Source organism: Phaenicophaeus curvirostris, chromosome 7 (genome assembly GCF_032191515.1).
Source record: "Phaenicophaeus curvirostris isolate KB17595 chromosome 7, BPBGC_Pcur_1.0, whole genome shotgun sequence".
Classification (NCBI taxonomy): domain Eukaryota; kingdom Metazoa; phylum Chordata; class Aves; order Cuculiformes; family Cuculidae; genus Phaenicophaeus; species Phaenicophaeus curvirostris.
Window position 1 is genome coordinate 17,608,010 of NC_091398.1, and position 22,039 is coordinate 17,630,048.

Genomic DNA, 22,039 nt, shown 5'->3' on the forward strand with positions numbered 1-22,039 from the left:
ATGACAATCTTCTACTTGGACACATTTAACACCTTTGTCTCAAAACAGAGCAAACAAATTGATAATACCTGACAGAGAAAACTCAAATATTTGCTAATGATACAAAGGGGTTTTTTTATGACTATTAAATAATCACAATGAAAAGGATTCATGTTTTGCTAAACAGTCTCAGATTGGCAGTTCATTTTATTAGCACTGATGTTAAAAAAGGGAGGGAAAATAAAATCACATACACAAAGAAAACCATTCCTTGATATGCTCATTTGTTAACTAATTAAAGTACTCTATTTTCAGAAAATATATGCAGTTTTCACTTTTAAAATGGTTGCCCTTTCCTCCCAGGGCTCACTTTCACATCCTTGTGCAAGCTGCCCATTTATTGAGACTTTCCAAATATCCTTTAAACTCCAATATATGCGGTACAAAAATATAGGAGCTAGGGAAAAAGGAGTTTGAAAAATGCTTCACCAGATTTTTTTTTTTCCCTTATGGGGAAAAAAAGAAGTCTGGATGAAACAGCTCCATTTTTAATTCCTGGATAAGGTATTTAATAAAAATACAAAAAGAGAGATGTCAGACAGCAAACAGCTTTACTAATACACATTTATTCTGCCTAATACATTTGTATGTCTTGAATGTGGATAATCCCAATCACGCCTGAGTGTCTTGAAAACACAAGCCTTCATATCATACCTGCCATCACCCTCTCTCATTTTCATTTTTGTTTCTTCCTAGTGAGGAAATGAAAAGAAAATCATGTATATTTTCCTCTTCCCCTCCCCCTCAACCCGTTTTCAAGAAATCCTAAACAGCACTTCAGAAGTGTTGCGCTTCTTCCCTCTGAATTTGTGTGTGTGTGTCTGTATGTACAAACACATTCTTCAACGATGCCAGTCAGACCACTTTGGATCAAGTTGCAGTTAGAAAATGAGTACATATCACAATAGTATCAATTATGTTTGAGGACACTTAAATAGTATGAATACTAATTTTTTAAGAAGTGCGAGCGGACCTTTTATTTTCTCAAGGAAAGTGAGACATGCGCATGTAGGTATGGAGGTGCAAGCATGGCAGAGGGGAAAAAAATGAGACAGGAAGGATACAAGACTGACCATGTTCTGAAGACACCGCTTTAAATTATCTGTCATAACTTGCATGGGTAGTTAAGCTTTTACACAAGCAATTTCCCAGGTTTTGTAATAGAACATAGCTACAAACACCATTTCTAATCAAAGTGACACCGTTTAAAATAAGCACTCGTTCTTCATAACACATACCCAAACTTCAGCATTCTTCATGTGGTCTGTAAAGCACACCTAGAGGTAAGGTAACTCAGATAACAGTGTTTATGAAGCTCAGAGAACATGTACACATGGCACCGTGGGACAGCTTGGCATGCACACTATCACTGTCAAGAACTTAATCAAGTCTCCTGCACAGCTTTTTTTTTCCTCCCAGGTCTTTCAGACATAGTGCTAGCTTGCCTTACAGAGCAAGGTATCTGTCTCCTCTTGACTGCTCCAGCCCATTTCATTCCTTCAACAGCTTTAAGGCCAAGTATCTCTTAGAAAGAGGCAGCATCTCCCCTCTATTTGTCTCCAGCATTGTTCTCTGGGAGATCCTGTCTCCAAACCACTATAGATATTTCCAAGGGCAGCGGCACTCTTGATCCAGATATCTATTGATTGGAGAGGTCCCATCCAGTGCGCATCCACACAGACATACTTTTTCTTGTTGCCATGAAAATTGTGAAAATTTTAGGCAGAAATAAAAGCACATGACAAGGGACATCTGCTGTCTGCCTGCAGGCTGGGTTCATAACATACAGACGGCAAGCCCAATGCATCCAGCTTGAACTGGGTCCCTGGATGTGTGTTTCTGCCAATGTGTGCCAGCAGCTTTGCCCCCAAGGACTCCCAGAGCTGGAGCAGGAATGCCTCATACTTTGAACACGAACACACACACACACACACACAGACTGGCATCAGCGTTCAGGGATGCCTACCGCACCCTTGCACTCAATATGCACCAGCTCACTCCAATTCTTAATTACACAGGTTCCTATCCTGTTCCCAGATAAATACATAGTTGAGAGAGTTTCACTTGGAAAGTCCTTACCTTCTAATGGTCCAATTTTGCCATATGTACATGTTCACTCACCAAGCACTTCACCGTTATCCACTTGAGTGATGAAAAAGGAATATAACAGGCCTGAGATTTATGACTACGCTTAAGACAAGTGCTATGGCATTGAACTTAATGCAACGCTCACGTGGGTGCCCTACAGGTTCCTAAGTTACTCTATCCATTGTATCAGACATTTTTTCAGATACAGAAGCAAGACCCATGACCTCCTGAACCTAAGTAATATTTGCAGACCCTATCAAGGCCAGAGATTCATAAAAAAAATCTAGGACAGTAGCACGAACTAACCAATTTAAAGAATAATTTTATGATTTTGTTAACAATTTTGCCACTTTGTTCTTAGGTCCCTCAGAACATTTGCCCGCTCCAGTGAGTTGTTCCCTTTGAAGTACTTATTTAATACTTCCTGCTCTAATGCTGCCTCAATTGTACTATGTGAAGAGAGCTAATTAGCAAAGAGAGCAAAAGAGAATTACATCACCATAATAACAGAACTTGGCATTTAGTAGCACTTTCAGTTTGAAACTCTCAAAGACGTTAATAATTTCTTTGAAATAATTCTCACAAACTACTGAGAAGTAAAAAAGCTCTTAAAAGTCTATGCTTTGCTACTGGACAAAGCTAGGAATAAGGCTCCATGTTCTCAGGTCTGTACCTTAACTACTAGACAACTGTCCAGCCTTACCTGCTTTTCTTTTAAAGTCACAGAGAGAAAGCAACAAGTGAAATTACAGGTAATCATCAAGAATTTTTTCCAGAAGCCACATCAGGCTGTCAGCAGCAAGTGAGCATGTAGGTTGCTACTCGATTTAAGAATGAAGAAGGGACATAGTGACATGAGATGTTTCTTTCACATGGAATATATTATGTTATATTATATAGCAATCTTATTTGAGCAATACTGTCTTACGGCATACTGGACAGATCGGCACGCATGGTAAAAATGCCAGTCTATTATATTGTCATTGTTTATGAGGCTGAATTCTCTAATGAAGCCACAAAAGCATCCTTCATATCGTGTCACTGATTGAAACTGATGAAAACAAAGAGAAAGTTGAGTTTGAGGTATCTCAATATATTGAAACAAAAAAATTAATCTACATGAGCAAGAATACTCCCTCCAATCACTTCATGAACTCTCAAAACATCTAAGTGTTCTCATGCTCCCAGATAAAGCACCAAAAATGCTAAAATAAATAGGACAGTGAAAAGAGATAAACTCTTCCAAATTACTTTAATTTCCAGTAGGCAAGATGGATATGTGTATGATGGACTTTACCCTCCTGACCTAGCCTACACCAAGGAAAAAGCACTACTGTCTGAAATCCCATAGATGCTTCCTCCAGAGCTGCTCCTTCCATGAACTTTCCCATGCCACTGCTCTACTGCTTCGCATTGAGCTGCCAGGAAAGGTCTGGCAGCAATTGAAGCTAAAGCAATAGCGACAGCAGTTGTCTCATTTTAAATCTTAGTATTTTGCAGTAAGTAACTTCATTCTCGACTACTAAACCACTTTTTCTGTGAGACAGATGAAAAAATAAATCTGCTATTGTTTAGAATAATTACACAAAAAGAGCTTAAGCATCGAGTTAGAATGAAAGATTAGTTGAGACCAATTTTTTCCCCTTTTACACATCAACCAACTCTCTCAGACATTCCTGATCACAGGAAAACACCTTTCCCTTGCTTTCTTTCTCTCTACTCTGCCCTTACTTTTCCAACCAGTTGTACAAACCAATCCTTGCTTCTTTGTTTCATGTCCTACAACTTCATAAAGCCCACCCGGTTCTCTCTTCCCTATTAATTTCTTTCACTTACTCATTTCCTGACCAAAAGTCTCATTCCCTAAATCAAGTAGCTTCTGCTTTCTATACTCTACAGCTGAGCACTCCACTTCTGGCACTTCTTAACTTCTCCATTCTGCACCACCCACTTGCTTGATTGCCCATGTGAATCCTACTTCAGAGAACCTGATGGTCCCTGCAGTACATCTATGAAAAAGTTGCAGCTCATGATATCCTGGGAAAAACTTGATGGTGGTTTTCTTAGCCAAGAGATTTCCTTTCATAATTCTACTTTTATTCTTCTTGATGTTAGCTGAAAGCATGAATCATAGAATCATAGAATCATAGAATGACCAGGTTGGAAGAGACCCACTGGATCATTGAGTCCAACCATAGCATTGACATAGAACCCAGGATATTTTCTTATTATGCACATCCCTTCGCATCATGCTTTATCATTACTTGAAGAAAGAGAAAACAGACAAGTCACCTCTCTCTTTTTCTGCTCCCAGTCTACGCCTCATCTAATCAGCACTTAATGCTAGCAACTACCTTTTAATACATGCTTAATGCAGTGCATAGCACTATGAGGTCTAGATCGCTAGTGCATCCCTATATCCGAATAACAATTATTAGTCCTTTTTGAGAGGTACCATACATTTCAAGCCCAGACTCACCTACTACAATAACTTTTTTATAATCTTCCAGTTACTCTATAAACTAAGGTCCCTTTCTGCATCCCTTGAGTACACATCTTCTCGTATTAGTCAGTTTGCTCCTACAGGTACGAAAAAATATCTCAACATTAAATTATGAAAAACAGATGATGGCTGATCTGGAAAATCTGTTTGTGTTTGGTTTGGGGTTTTTTTCCTACAAAGGCCCTATCTTTCACTCTTTAAATAGGGCTGAAAGACAACAGTCATTTGAAATAAGAAAACTCTCCTAGGAGAAAGGTGACCACACAAGGCTAAATGCAATAGGACTAAAACCTTTTCTCCTTTTGTGTTTGCTGTGTGTGAAAACAACCAAAGATTTGATGAAAAAGCAACCTAACAAATAGAAGCAGAGAAAGAGACAACAGCTGGTAACCTTGCCCCCAAAAGAAAATTGAGACATTAGAAGAGGATCCTCACATCTAAAATAGCAGACATTGCTAAATCCACTTCACATCATGTATTACCTACCCGCTAAATGGTGGCCAGAAAAGCCAAATCTCTCCTTTGTTCACAGTTTCATTATAACTACTTTCCTCCCGTACCACTCCCTCTGTTTAATAGCCTGCGATCAGGCCCCAATTTACCAAATTTCACATTGTTAACTCTCTAAATGTATTTACGTCTTTCTACCCTCTCAGCACAATACTACTGCCCACACATTGCAGAGAATATATAAGCTATTAGTCTGCAGTATTACTTGCATACTTAGTCAATAAATAAAATATGGAATATTTCTAAAGAATGTACACCCATCACAATGAATACATAAAATACGACTTTATCATAGCTCTACTTTCTAATCACAGTGTCAGTCTTCCTTCCTTTTTGCTGTGCAACAGAATATGACATGAGTAGCCTTTTCAGAGTTTCACAAGGGTTAAAAAATAAGAATCTCCCTTTCCAGCACTGTGCACAAAAAATGCTGTCAGAATTGCAGTTTTCATGCTCAACTTTGCATAGGGACTTTTCAATTTACTTAGGGAGATTCCCCTTATAATTGAAACCACAGGGGTTCTAAGCTCTGCAACAGCTCCACAGTAGAAAAAACTGCTGCTACATTCTAAAGTATCCCCCATCGAGGATGTCATAACTATCCTGTCTCCCTGCTCAGATCAGAGGTTAAACAGACCAGTTTGGTCCTGGCCCTTCTTTTATCTAATGCTTTTAACCATGCTTTTGAGGGAAATTAATGACGACAAAGTTCCTACGATGACAAAAACCTGAACCCAGTTTCTTGGTTATTGCTGGCTTCAGCAGTCTGTTCATATATCAATTACTTGGTCATGGACCCTGCAAATTTGCAATGTCAAAGCTTTTGCTGACTGCTAATTCTCCTAGGTGATGTATATTACACAAATAAAAAAGCTACATTAAAATGCCAGCATTATACAAAGCACGACATTTTCCACTCTCCCTGAAATGACTTATCATAGTCATGTTCACACTCGTTCACCATAATTAATTGGGAAACTGCTCCATAATTGCTGGTATGACTTTGACAAGAATTATATCAAGAGAGGATTTCAGTCATTAACCATCTAAAAATATCAGATGTTATCCTCACATATGACAATGAAAGTTACATCGACGTTTCATCCAGTCACATCACTTTCCATATGCATACATTTTACCCTTTCAGAAAGGGTTCTTTTCTCCTAGCTGCCATGAAAAGTCTAAGGAGGAAGCAAGACAGAATTTTCAAGCCTTGTCAATGTAAAACCCAGCAGCCCCCAAATCAAATACCCCACCCATACCTATCATTGCATTTGAGGGACAGCCTATGAAAACTAAAACATACACAAATAACACTTCAAGCATGGAAAGGAATTAGAAATACAATTGTTATAGTAGGTGGTACAATGAAGCTGGTTGATTTCCTGTGCCTACATCCGCAAAAGAAACATTTGTTTGCTTGTTTCCATGGATATAATACCACTGCACCTCACTCTGTGTTGCACGCTGCAGCTCCATTTCAGAAGAAATTGTCCATCCATTCATTCTCCTGCATATTTCTCTGCCATAAGCATTAAAGCAAAAAAATGAATGCCAGGCAGTAGCCTTTCCCGTCCACATTTACATATCTAAATACACTTGTTAAGCATCATCAGACATTATTGGATCCAAGAGATTTCTGGATGCTTCACACCATCAAACTCCGCAATATAATTTTAAAATCATGCTTCATGTTTCAGTGACCAAATGTGGACTTAAAGTTAAGCATCCATTTCCTTATGATGACAGGTATCATAGAATCATAGAACAATTAGGGTTGGAAGGGACCTTAAAGATCATCCACTTCCAAACTCGCTGCCATGGGCAGGGACATCCCACTAGATCAGGCCGCCCAAGGCCCCATCCAACCTGGCCTTAAACACCTCCAAGGATGGGGCAGCAACAACTTCCCTTGGCAGCCTATTCCAGTGTCCCATTTCTTGAAAACGGAAACCAAACTAACTGGACTGGTACTATATGACATGGGACAATTAGTGTAGATTTGTATTTAAGTATTTAAGTTGTTAGATGCTTCCATAAATGATAAACAATATGATATTTAAATTGAATATCACCTTGTAAAAAGATAATACACCTTGGTTGTTAGAATTACAAAGACAGATATTCACAGACAACAAAGAACAATTTGAAGCAACAGTAGCTTCATGTTGCTGAAGCAACCACTTGCCAAAAGACTTCAGAGCATGTTTCTTACTTGTCCTATGATTACATAGTTTCTGCTCCAGCACTACACACAGCGCTCACATTGCTTCTAAATCTTTTTCGAATCACTTTCTAAACTGGAAAAAAAAAACTTAGAAATCAACAATTCTTGCCTATACTAATACCATCCAGTGCTATAATGAAGTGAATTCAGAGCTAGTGAGAACTAACAGCCACCTTATGGGAATAAATGAATTATTTCACCAGATGTTACAAACATTTTCTCCGTACCTGCCTCCTGTCTCTCTGAGATGATGATGACGAGGAGGCACTTCTATGTGATGGAGTGGATGTTTTGTGAGCTGGAGATATACTCTTCTCCTCTGAACTCATCTTTGCAGCAGACTTGTAGTAATGATCTTGTGCTCTTATCATTCATGTACAAAAAGGCAAGGGACAGTCTTCTGCATCCTTCTGTTTCACAGTTTATAGACAGCCAAACAGGAATCAAGTCTCAGCAGAACTGCACCTTAATGAAGAAAAATGTGAGAGAAAAGGTCAACAAATACATCTTCATTCAAAAGTAGCTCTGCAGCAAAGAAATCTGTTGACAGTCACTGTTCAGTCCAACAGATCTCTTAGTATTTTACTTCCCTTCCTAACAACGACCCAGTACAAACAAAAATACATTGTTCTGCATTCTCACAGAAGATGGAAGTGGTATTGCATTCTTTTATAAGCCCCCACAGAAAGGCTTACGGAGTTTACAGCACTCCTCAGGCAAAGTTTACAAATCTTTGACAAGGGGACATTATTCCATCTTGTACAATATTTTAACATCATCAAGTAACTTCTTAGGACCTCCCTTACAACACAAACAACACTGAAGGCTCCATCATAATTGGTACTTCTTAAAAATCCTGTGGTTACATTAAGGACTCTGCAAGCTGGTATTTAAAAGCAGGATACTCTTTCAAAGATGGTGGCTGCACTTAAATTGTGGACAACCCAGTTTCACGAATGAGCAGCTTTCAGAGCTCGCACTCACATCTTGCTCATAAGAATGACTGAAACATAATACAAATGTTTTGACCAGAAAATGCTTTCAGCCACAAGACTGTGGCCAGAGGGTATAAATCTTTTCATCTGGAGAAAAACTTGAGTATATTTGCTGAATCCCTGTTACCAAAAAAAGTGTACTGATGAAGACGGGAGCTACCCAGGACCTAACTCAGGCACTCCGAGCTGCCGTGTGGGTGCTGTGACCAGGCTGCATGGGGCTGTGGGGCTGGGCAGCTTCTGGGGCTACCCCAAGCTGGACATAGTCAGTTCCAACCAGTTCTGCAACAGCCCCACCACAGGGCACAGCTGAGCCTGTCAGCAAAAAGATATTTAAGAAAGGGCAGAAAACACCATAAAGACAGAGGAAGATGAACAAAACAAGTGTGAAACAGCTCTGTGAACACCAGGGTCAGAGAAGGAGCAGCAGAAAAAGGTGCCTTAGATGCCAGAGCAAGAGACTCCCCTGCAGACCATGGAAAAGATGAACGGTCCTCAAAAAAACCATGACCTGTGGAGCACCCACACTGAGCAGATTTTTCCCTAAAGGACTGCAGCCTGTGGGGAACCCATGTGAGAGAGGGTGAAAGGGTGAGGAGGCAGGAGTGGAAAGGAAAAACAGCTGCGTACTGACCACAAACACCACCACTCCCCATGCCACTCAGGGCAGGGGGAGACTGGAGGTGTCAGGAATGAAGAAGTGAAGTTGAACCTGAGAAAAATGGGAGGAAAGGTGTCATTATTCCTTTCATTTCTCACTGCCCAAATCTATTTTAATTGATAATGAACTAATTTTCCCTAAGCTGAGTTTTGCCCGCAACAGTAATTGATCAGCAGTCTCTGTATTTATCTTGATCCATGAGCTTTTTCATCTTATCTTCTCCCCCCATGCCAAAAGAAGTGAGAAGCTGGGTAGGCATTTTGCTGCTGGCCAAGGTTAACCACCATAGGTACAGGGGCCATTCTAATTCCTTTTTACTCAGCTGCTGCTATGTGTATTACCTCTACACAAGTATTAGATGTTTTCTCTCACTTACTCACTTTCTCTCACTTACTTCTCTCTACTCAAATTTCCATCCCCGAACAGAAAAACAGATACTTAAAGCAACATAAAGGCTTACTTAAAGGCATACTTAAAGGACATTTGTGTCAACAGACAGTCAAACACTACCTGTGAAACACTACCAAAAAGTTTTGAGTGCATCACTAGTACATCATGACAGTGCAGGAACAGTTATCAGTCTCAGTGCTTAACAGATTACTTTGATCTTGCTTCAGCTGATAGATACTGTGTCTGATCTGCCATGAACCTTAGACAAAACTGTTCCCCGAATGATGTCGTCTGCTTGAAGCTAACATCCATCCATCAATCTATCTATCTATCTATCTTCTCCATCACCCATTCTCTAATTCTGAAAGAGTGCCCTTTCACATACACTGTGATCACACCATGCCAAGGGTCAGTGCAGCACAGCTAGCTTTAGATGACTGTGCAGAAAGGTGTTGTCCTGTACCATGTTAAATGAGATCAGGACAAAAATACATTAACTACTACTCAGACCTGACAGGAGGCTCAAGAAATTACATACTGAAGACAGAGCTTTAGCTTCTCCAATCACAACAGATATCCACGCACAAATATCATGCTGAAACCAGATACTCACACAGAAGCAGTTAAGTAATTAATGACATTGTGGCTTACAGCCATCAGCTTCCTAATACTGAACCCTAATACACACCCTCCTACCAAAGCCAAGATCTTTGATGACTCATAAGCGACACACCTTTTCTGGTTGCTGTACTATGGATAGTGGAATGACTTCACCTTATTAGTTATCAGCACTTTTAAAGTATGAATCTCATCCGTGTCTTGGAGCTTCCATCTCCATCAAGGAGTCTCCCATAGCGTTACAGATCCCATTTAACATCCAAGGAGCCCACATAGCATCCCACTGGCATGACTGGCAGGACACGCCTGTTCCACCAGCAAAAGCCGCCCACATAGCCTGAATATCTCAGCAGATTCTCTGTTCTTTTCAGGATGACAGGTTCCTGCTAGAAGAAGCCTACAAAGATACTTTGTGCTGGAGCTGCCAGAACCAGCTGGAGGCAGGAAGAAACAAGCTGCACAGCACACTCTTCCAGAACTTCAGAAAGAAAACTTGATAAATGTGCACCCAAAGAGAGGTCTTCCTTAGTATCCTAGCATGCCAGGGACTGCTGATCTAGTTTAACAGCATTTTCACATCCTAGATATGCATTAGACAAGTATAAGCCAAAGAGGTGTACCAACAGGGACATCTCAAGGTAGGTCTACTCAATTTTCATATAAATCAAAAATCACACCATCATAAATATTAAAAAATTATAATCCTAGTTCACAAAGATGTGCAGAACAGTTGAGTTATTTAATAGCTAAAAGGAGAAATTTTCAGTCACTTTCAGCTATGAAGTCACTGAAAAAAAATATTTAGCAGAACAGCCTTCGGGCAAATTAAAACCAATCCCTTGTTAAAATATCTGATCTTCACTTGATTCATGTGAAAAAAGTTTATATTTAGTATTGGCACAGGAGGACGGCGATCTGGCACTTCAAGTGGATTTTTAAGGCTCTTAGGAAGCACAGGTGCTGTTGTGAGAAGCAAACACAATTTTAGCAAGTTTTACACAAGAAAAACAGTTCTGTAAATAGCCAGGTTTGAGATTCTGTAAAGTTGTTGGGTTTTTTTCTTTTGAAAGGTATTTAAAAAAAAAAATAGTGTTTTACACCTGAGCCAAACTCTGCACTGGTTCTGTGGCGTTGCCCAAGCATTAAAAGCTGAACTTAACCAACAACCAGTTCAAACCACACTGATTTATTAAAAGCAGTCTCCAAAAAAAAAAAAAGATTTATAAAATTAAACCACCCCCCTTCACACTACAGAAAGCAAACATTTATTCTTGCCCTATTTAACATCAACAAATATTTCAATACAAAATTGCTATTACTTATACACAGAAATTTCTGATAGAGAAACGGTTTAGGGTTAAAAGTAAAGAAAAGACAAGCGGGATATTTGAGAAAACAAACACTGTAAGGACAACAAAAATAACAACATGAATTAGCAAGAGCTAGCATTGAGCTTTGATATTATCCTTCTTGCACTTTGAATTTGTATTCTGTTTCTCTATGTTGCTAAGACATTAACTCCCAATTCTATTGCCCAATTAAAATTTGGGCAATACATCTTTTTTAGAGCATGCTAGAAGGAATAAATGCAGTGAAATTGATGTAAAGAGACACCAGTCTTTCTGTAACTAAGATTGAAGCAAATTAACATACACCTAATTTTTGGCCAACAAATTAAATTTACCAAAATGAAATCAATGCTTTCAAGGTATTTTTCACTGGCTTTTCCCATCAATCACTGACAAATTTGTTATTGACTTCAGTGGGAACAGAAGCAAGCGATATATCATGGGGGAATAGTTCTAGAAAGTATTTTAATTGATTTTGGTTGGACAAGTCAAAAAGAATGGCATTATCTCGCATAAACGAGGGTAATAGTATTGGTCATTGGTTATTAATTGCTGCTTATCAAAGTGTCATTGATCTGTAGGTTGCGTTTTGCACCACAGCAACTAAACCTTTCATGAACTGCTCAAAACCACTTGTCAGTTTAGGACCACAAGCTGACCCAGCTCATCAAATGTGACCATGAGTTGGCTTGCCTCAAGTGTGAACCTGAAAACCAGGCACTGCAGAAAGATTTTGCTTATCACAAGTATCAATCACTCAGCTGGGAGTTTTTTCATTAACTTTTCTCATTGACATGTCGACTATTTTGGACTTAAAACATCATTTGTAATTTTGTAATCGTAAAAATTATTTACTGATTCTTCTGAATATTCTTTTCTCGGTTATTTACTTAATTTTTATGTAAGGTGATGTATACAGAAAGGTAAGATGCTCTACCCAAAGTCAAGGGAAGAACAAGTCTTGTAAGCACAACATACAGTGAGGTCTTTAACTCTGATGCCTGAGGAAAAATACTATGCACCATGATTGTAATATCCTCCAAATAAGGCAAAGTATCTATCTCTAATCCTTGACATAAAGAAATACAAAATTCTTGTGCAGAAACCAGTATAAGAACTCATTTAAGGAAAATACTAAAGATTCTTTACTGTGTAGTTAAGTAATCATTTATTCTTTCTTAAATATTTGGTATTGAACATTTCCTTTATAAATACTTCTACCCCACCACATTCTTTCAACTAACCCCTACCATGTTTATTTCTTCAGTTAGCCTCTGAATTTGAGGTATAATGTTTTACCCAATAATGTTTTTGTGCTTGATCTCAATTGTCACAGCTTAACTAAGCCTAGAAAAAAAGGTGGAAACCTAGGGATTCCCCATTCTTTCAGTAGTTCAGTCTCAGATTTCAACATATTTGATTACACAATCATTTCTTCCTTATTTATTCTGAGTTCATTAGTGTTATAGGTTGTTTTTCCCCCTCCCCTGTTTTTTTAAATCAATCAAATAACAATAAATTGGTCTTAAAAACAAAGTCATCCTTCATTTCCTTCCTCTCCACAAAGGGTTACTGTCTCTTTCAGTCTGTCTAAATAAATAAATGAAAATTACATGCTTTATTTCTCATATCAGAAACCACTGGTTTTTACAGTAGATATTATCTTAACACAGAAGTCCTTCCTTATGTCATATGAAACAAAATTATTTAAAATGCCTTAAAATAAATGACCAATCCAGTAACAAAATGTAGCATGACTATTTTTTATATCAATGTTACACTAAATAGTTTCAAAGACATGGAAGCACGAAGAGCTGCTTACTGATTTCTCTTCACGTTCTATCGCAGGTTACGATAATATGTTTAATTCAACTTCTCTTTAAAGTATTTCTTAGGTTCTGTAGACTGGATTATTCAATAGTATAAAAATACTGAAGACACTGACTGTCCATACAAAAATTCATTACTGTTAGTTTTATTCACTGAAGAAATTACATTTTATCTGGACTAACACAGATTGTCAGTATTTGAAATTCCATTTTCAAATTCAGTATTTTTATGTGGCTAAAAATAAAAATTAAAAGTAAAAAAAAAAAGAAGTGGGACAAATGAAATAGAGACAGGGTGGTTTTTTTGGAAAAAAATGCAGTAGGTTTAAAAGGTCTGAGTGAGTACGTAAGGAGTGAAATGAGACAATACATTAGGAAGCAAACTGGGCAAAGGCCTGAGAAACACGAGCTGTATAAACTGCACAAAATAAATGGGCAACAGAGGACAGAAACAGCCTGTGGTAAATGAATATTAGCAATATCAGTGGTATGGATATTAATGGTACCTTATTTTACAAGACACCATTATACAGCAAGTCCATTGATACTGGTTAGGGAATCTCTGTCCTCTCCCAAAATATGAAGATGTTCCACCAAGTCTGAGCAACTACAACATCTGCAGCATTGTTTGCAAAAAAGCTACTTGTAGAAGTGACAAAGATGTACAAATACATTATGTGGATAAATCCAGAGTCATAAACAAACCTGCGTGTCATATAACAGATAAATAGAAGTTCTCAATGGGTAACTCAAAATGAAGTCTGAATTCAAATAAGTGACTTCTGTGATAAATGTTATGCTGTTTCTCACTCCGATTGAGTCTTGTCTGCAAGAATGCCCAGAATGCTTTATAGACTGTTTAATATCTTGTGAAGTACTGGTGTAATTTGAGAAGACCATTTAGGGTGCAGAATTGAGTCTCTAGACATAAACAAACCGAAAATATGCAGCTGTCACTGGCATTATTTCAAGCAAAGCGCCTTCACACTGATCTATCAATATGCGTCTGTTTTTCATTTGGGAGAGGTTTTCTGTGCTGCTCTGCGGCTGCATAACACAACCATTCTATATTCAAGCACTCAGTGGTGGCCAACCTTTTTTCTCACATTATGAGGAATATGTAACAGTCTGTTCTCCCCTTTACTGCTGACCTTCTGTGCAGGAAAATCATAACCATATACATGAATGTTAGAAACACAAGAATATAATGGAAATAAAACATCTCAGTGCGGTGGCAATGTTGGAGTGATTTAATAGACCACTTACAGAAAATAACCAATTTGTCTTTTTTATTTTTTTCTTTAACAAACAAGTGAACTAACCCCTTTGCAGCCAATATTTGAGAATCAGCCACATCATTTTAAGAAAACATCAACTTCCTAGGAAATGGCTTTAATCAATGCATCTTAAGATTTGCTAACTCCAAATTCAAGAAAATTATTGATTAAGTTTGGGATATTGACAATAGGGGAAAAAAATGAGCAACCTTTTCTTAACTCAAAATCTGTAATCCCCATCAGGAAATTCAACTTCCCACATTTTTCTAGAACAGTTTTAATAGCACAATTGCTCCCATAATAACTTCCAAGATTAATATTCAGAGTAGTAATAAAACAAATCACATATCCTAAACCTCTGATTAGTGTATTTTAGATCCTAGATAGATACCAAAAGTGACCACTGACGATTTTCAGGTCCAATATTTATGAGCAGAAATAAATGAGGTGCTACAGGAAAACTGGGAATTCTTACTAGCACTAAATAGTTTTTAAGGTAGAAGATATTAGAATTCATATAACTGTATTACCATTGCCCCTTTCAAGTATTTAAAAAACTGCACAGTCAAGGTTTTGATAATAAATGTACATGTCTAATTGTAGGCATTCACAACAACACTTGCATATATAATTCTCAATCTGATCCTATATACAGCAATACATACAGAGCATAAATACTGACATAAATCACTCTTTATTCCATATTCAGGACAACCTAGAACTTTGTTGTACACAGGAAATTAGTCAAGTCCAGCATTACCCCTGGAGAGGAGCTCCAATACAGACAAACTGCTGTACTTGGTCAGTGCAATTTGCAATTACCACGATCATAGAATCGTTTAGGTTGGAAAAGATGTTTTAAGATCACTGACCATAACCCTAATGCTGCCAAGTCCAGCACAAGACTATGTCTCGAAATGCCACATCTGCACATCTTTTACACACCTCCAGGGATGGTGAATCAACCACTCCCCTGGGCAGCCTGTTCTAATGCTTGACAACACTTTCAGTGAAAAAATTTTTCTGCCTGAAACCACCAGAAAGGAGGTTGTAGCGAGGCGGGTGTTGATCTCTTTTCCCACATAACAAGTGATAGGTTGAGAGCAAATGGCCTCAAGTTGCACCACGGGAGATTTAGATCGGGTATTAGTAAAAATTTCTTCACTGAAAGGGTTGTCAAGCATATTAAACAGGAGACTGCAGTATCAGGAAACATCACTGAGACACTTATTTTCACATCATCCTTAACAGAACATAGTGGTCTCCCAACATTTTACCCCAGTATGATTTCTTTAACATTGAGGTATCATTGTGTTTTCTGAGTGGCTAGTCAAAGTATGTCTCAATAACATAAAAAGTAAAAATAATATTAAAAAAAATAATTTGTGCGGGCATATATGTCTGTAAAATACAGAATTATAACAGACTTCATCAAATAGATGGATGAGGTCAAAAAGCAGCTAATCAGACTTAGACAAGAAGTCATCAAGACATCTGCCTTTCCTATTTTCTGCTTGCCTACACAATTAAGCGGAGTTTTCCACCCTTCCAGAAGCCCCAAAGCACACACGGCAATTAGTGGAATTCCAGTTATGTCCAAACCTCCAGTTTAGATGCCAATTTCAAAATAAAACCTCAATTCTTTAGCAGTCTCTGAGGATTGACTTAATAGCTGAAAGGATGCTAGGATTTTCATTAGGATGTGATGTCTTTGTTCCATGTTCCTCAGGCTATCACCGTAATAGAATACTATCGATTTGCATGGCATGGAAATTTTTTGCATACTACAGAGGCAGCATATTGAACCGCTGTGTGCATTTGTAACAGACTCCTGTCAGCTGAGGGTTAAGCATGTCTGCATATTTACAAATACATAAACACAAATACACAATACATACCAGACAAACAATAAACAGGAAAAAGTAACTGGGGGATGCTATCATCTTTTCTACACTAACATAAAACTAGGGCAAGTTTTTAAAAAACAGGCAAACTATCAAAAACCACAACACATACTTTTCTACCCCTCCATTCTTTTTTTTAAACTGGAGATTTTTGTTTCTATCAAAATTTTTTTCAAATAATCACATTTTTCAGATCTTGACAAAAAGCCATAAAGAGATTGTAAATTTTAATCAAAAGTCAGTAAGTGCTTTAAAGAATAAGAAGATGTATGTATCCTGATTTTATTCATGGGAAAAAACCTCACAATTTTCAACAAACTCTTTAAAATAGGAAATAATTTATTTTTTCCTTATTTTAGTAATGGATTTTTTCCTTAACATTGGGAACTTGGACAAAGGAAAAATAGATTAGAAGCCTAAGACTCTTAAATTGCATTTTAATTAGAGTCTCAACTGGACAGTGATCTAAAGCAAAGAACCCAATTTCCCTTATAAATGGGCTACAAAATATTTTCAGAAAAATGGAACTGATCCTCCAGAGAGCAGGAGCCTAAAAGGTGGTTGTGGCCCTTGAAATCCATGTCTCACTGCACTTTACTGCCCTTTTTTTATTAACCTATCTGTTTCTCTGCATGTTTCCACTAACACACGAACAATACATTTTTGCTATATGTTTAAAATGTAACAAGTAAAATTTTGATTCAGAGCAAATTAAGAACTGTCTGTGTTATTATCTTGATTCTTGAATAGCATTATCATCAAATGCTTGTAGAGAGGGTGTCACCAAAAAAAAAAAAAAAAATCAGTGCTGTCTCAATATAAATGCAAGGTCTTTATGGGAGCAAATACAAGACTGCAGTTGATGGAATTTACTCAGGTCACAGAGAACAGACAGCAGGAAACCAAAACTGGCAGTGTAGTCAGAGCTTCCATCAAACCTGTTTTTCAGCATGCTAAATGGAAGATTGTATCCAGGAACAAAAAACAAGATGCAATTTTATTCTTGGAAGCAATTAGCTTGACAAACAGTAAGTGTCAATGGTGGATCACAGCTGCAAAGGACAATACAGTTAATGGCTTTAATATAAACTGCAAAATGTTGAGAAGGAATAGGGAGGCTGTATTACCTCTGTGACTGCTACTAAATCACTGAGTCCAGTTCTGCTGCCAACATTTCAAAGACATTCACAAATGGGTTCAAGAGTGAACCAGGAGCATGACAACAAGATTGAAAAACATCACTATGAATAGATTTATAGAGGTCTATCTATTCAGGTTGTCCAAGAGAAGATTGAAGGGTCATTGGATGACAATCTATAGCCTATTACATGCAGGGGAGAGGGGAAGAAATTTATTCTTCTCAAAGGTATAACAAAATCTAATGGGACAAAAATAAGAGATAAATATATGAAGGTTAGAAATAAGGCACAGATTTATAATTGAATACATTGAAGATTACAATGGGTGTTTGTAAGGGTTTGAGAAGAAATTTTCAGATTGAGACTGGTGTTTTTAATTATGGGTTTTTTTTAATATATTCCTAATCTCAGCTATCACTGCTGATTTGGAAGCTGGAATTCATTCCGGGCAGTCTAATGGCCTATTCCACAGTAAGAATTAAGGCTAGATCATAATATAGCACCTCTCCTTCTCCAATCAACCAACAAAAACCTCCAAATCAACTCAGAAAAAGAATTATAAAGTAAAAGGAATAAAATTATTTTATTCTTAATCCTCATCTTCGGTGCTCTCAATTAGTCTCATTTCCACTTAAGGTTCACCAATTTTATCCTCCTATGTCACTAGGCATGTATTAAGCCTGATCTTTTGTATGGAACAACGTTAAGTGTCCTTCAGAAACATACATTCTGATCACTGCTAATATTTGTTTTTCTTACTGCTTTACAGAAATCTATCTTACTGGCATGTATGTTTAAAACATGTTTCCAAGGAAGAGCAGAACACACCATAAAGTCATTTTTTCTTATCTCATTAGCACTTGAATCTCTTTGCATCTCACTAAAGGATGGTTTCATTATAAAGACAGAAAAGAAAAATAGATTATTATTGTTCATGTCAAAGAAGAACAAAAGATGTCTCGAGCACTTTACAAAAACATTAGGATTCACAGGTATGGCTGAAAAGACCATGAGATAGAATAATAGTTTTTGAAGCTTCTCCTAAGATTAAGATACTGTGACTGGAATCAAACTGAGCACAAGACGGGGCAAGTTGCTCAAAAGTAGTTTTTTTGACAGAATCAATCAGTGACAAAAAAAACCCACAACAACCAAAAAAGAAAATTCTTTTTCTCTCAATGCACAGCTGGTTATCTCTTGTCTATTTTCCATGAGGGAAATACATACTATTTCCCATCATCACGCTAAAAACTAAGTCCTGCACACCCCAATAGCTAGATATGCTTAGTTCTTCCTCTATTTTTGAAATACTAATGAATCAACACTCAGCTGCACTGACAAAAAACACAGTGTAGAAGTACTCAAACATAACACTCATTTGTCATAGAAAGAACTCTCTACTCCCAACACTTCTAATAATTTCAGCTGAAATTACACTACATTAAGTTGCCTCCGCCTGTGCATGAAGCACGATCTAATATGAGGACAGAAATGCCCTCAGGCATCTTGCACAGAAAAGATATCTGAGTAGTCCTAGAATGTTCTCATCATTGAAAAGCTGTATGTTCTCCCACAGTCACTGTTTTCCAAGACAAATTATAGACACAAAACTACTCCTAATGTATATTGGTTTTTATACATAAAGAGATTATAAAACCAGAAGAGACTACTCTGATCATGCAACATAAAAAGAACCAAGAGAATTTTCCAGCTTAGTTCCTGTTTGAAATAAACCATAAAATTTAGTTAATTATCCAACACCAATGCAGAAGTGTCCAGTGGTGTGAAGCAATCACAAATCGTAATAAGTTCTTGCAAATATTAATTTCCCTGCATTATTAAGAATGTGCATGATATTCTTCTTTAAATATGTCTAACCACAAACCTTTGCCTACTACATGCAAGAGCTCTCTCCAAATGCAAAATCAGTTAGTACACAAATACGCTGCATTTAGTATTCATAGAAGACTTTAGACATTTAATGTCAGCTCTCATAGCTTCTGTAAGAACTTTTTTTCAAAATCTGATGAAGTTTAGAAAAGAATAAGCATAACTAAAAAAGTGACAAACATTTTATAGCCATATACGCAGAAAGGTCTGTATTTATGAAATTAAGAAGAGGGCTGAAGGGTTGCTTGAGCAAAATGGTGAGGTAACTTTCCTAGTTCCCACAGCAATGTACTTGTTCCTACACTTCTACACTTCAGCATCCTGCTTAACCACACAGCAGAGTAGCAGACATGATATGTTTCGACGGTATGCTGGCTAGAGGGATGCTTGAGCAATTATTCGAACCACAGATGAATTTCACAACAGCCAAATGCTTATACACTCATAATAAGCCACACTGCACTCTTCCATTGTCTTCATGCAAAGTTGGTATAAGCTATGCAAGGACTGGCTCCCAAAGATATACTCCTTGTGAGGCTTCACAAACTATAACAAAACATCTGAGGGATGAAGGAAGATTGAACAAGGGGTAAAAGAGGGTATATTTAGACTAGATATAAGACATCTATTACAATGAGGGTGGTGAAACACTGGTACAGGTTGCCCAGAGAGGTGACAGAAGCCCCATCCCTGGAAACAATCAAGTTCAGGTTGGACAGAGCTCTGAGCAACCTGATCTGGTTGAAGATGTCCCTGCTTACTGCAGAGGGGTTGGATTAGATAGCCTCTAAAGGTCCCTTCCAACCCAATGCATTATATGATTCTATAAGGAGACACACAAAAAAAGGCTTCCGTCAAAATCAACACTTGTATATTCATAACACAGCAATACCGTAAACACACCAGCTGGCAAGCACTACTCTCCACAATTTCATTGTGTGCTGGGAAACAACCACCCTTCCCTCCTAACATCAAACATTACTATTCTCTTTAAACATAATATACAGAAATTCTACTTAAGCTTCCTCATTATGAGGGACAGGACACTCAAATTTAGTACCTTTTGGTGTCTTATAGAAAGCATCAAGCTGAGTAATGCCCAGTTGAGAATCCTGTTTCATGTCTCTTTAAAATTGACTTGACTTTTAACACTTCAGTGAGTGATCATCGTTATTGCATGTCCGGCTGCTTTAGCACCACTTGCAAGACATGAAATTAGTTTTCCTCTACTTGACACATGATAAACCACAACGTGTACAATGGCAGCTAAAAATAAGACTGAGAGACTCAGATGGAGCTATGCAATCCAGAAATAGGGTGTATCGAGCTCAGTCAACTGAACTGAAAAACAGGTTAATTTTACACAACCTAGAGAAGGGCTAGTGATCAACATTCACACCCTATTTGATGCTTAATAACAGCTCCATCCCCCAAATGCTATATGAATAGCCTGTGATAACCAGCACAGAAGACTTGTAGGGATAACAGAGCAGCAGAAAGAGAAATCCCTAACATGCCACTATACATTACTAACATTTTAACTTTTTACTACAAATTACATTTTCCCTACTGTTTGTCACGTTGCATCATCCCAAATCTGCAAAATGAATATATGTCCTGCAGAACCATCCCCGCTGAAGCTCAACCTCTCTGCCCTTACTCCATTCTTTCTCTCTCTCATGCTGCAAACACAAAGTGCATGCTACCTCCCACAAGACCCTGTTACTCCTCTGTATTTCATGGCTATCCCAGGTCCCTTTTCCTCTTTCTCTGTTCATACTCTTCTCATAAATTGCACACAATCACAACCCTTTGAAATTATCTTTCCTTTTCCACCTCAATCTCAATTCCACCTCACAGAAGAGCCCAGAAGGCCAGCTTACAACAGCAAATTCTTTGGACAATATAAAATACATTCTGTATTTGCAAAAAACTGCTCTTCATGGCAGAGCTGCAGATTCCAGTTATAAGAAAAAAATAAACAAGCAAACAGAGCCTACAATTAGAATTTGAAGACATGAACGCCTACACCCTGCCACTTCACAATACTCAGGTCTGTGCCTAAGGGCACCTCTCAGCCCTGTTTCCAGAGCTGAGATATGAGACATCTTTTCTTCACCTTGATCTGAACAAAAACTGAATGGCTTAACAACAAGCAAAAGAGGTCTTATTTCAACACTACTAAACCTGTGGTACATGATCATTTTATTACTAACCATTTGTAATTTTACTCGCAGAACAATTCGTAATGAGGGTCTTAAAGTTATGCCAGCAACATCAGCACTTAGGAGTGTTTTTCAGCTGTACTTCTCAAAAGCGTTTTAAGAAAGAGTTTAATTTTAGCATGAAGTCAAGCAAGTCACAGCAGACACAGAGTTTGCAAGTTGCAATCAATCATCACACAGCCTCTATTAATGATCTGCAATAAGAGTTCCATTCAAGCTCTAAATAGCATGTGGCAGTCAATTATGCACTACAGTGTTAGTCACTCTGCTTTAGCAGAATATTTACTAGGAAATAATACATTCCCTTTTGTGCCCAAATGCAAAATTCCCAAAGTGATTTCAAGAGAAAACCCAAACTGCTTAATTTCAATATGATTTTAAAGAGACTCAGAATA

At 37.7% G+C, this 22,039-nt stretch overlaps 1 protein-coding gene across 7 annotated transcripts in view; it reads right to left on the reverse strand.

Annotated features, from left to right (window-relative positions):
• OSBPL6 (oxysterol binding protein like 6) overlaps positions 1–22,039 on the reverse strand; it is a 94,437-nt gene that overhangs the window by 40,294 nt on the left and 32,104 nt on the right. For all 7 annotated transcript variants that reach the window (XM_069861029.1, XM_069861033.1, XM_069861031.1 and 4 more), the window contains exon 2: positions 7,595–7,832. In XM_069861029.1, coding sequence (XP_069717130.1) covers positions 7,595–7,738 — 144 coding nt within the window. In that variant the 5' untranslated portion in view covers positions 7,739–7,832. The remainder of the gene's footprint in view (positions 1–7,594; positions 7,833–22,039) is intronic.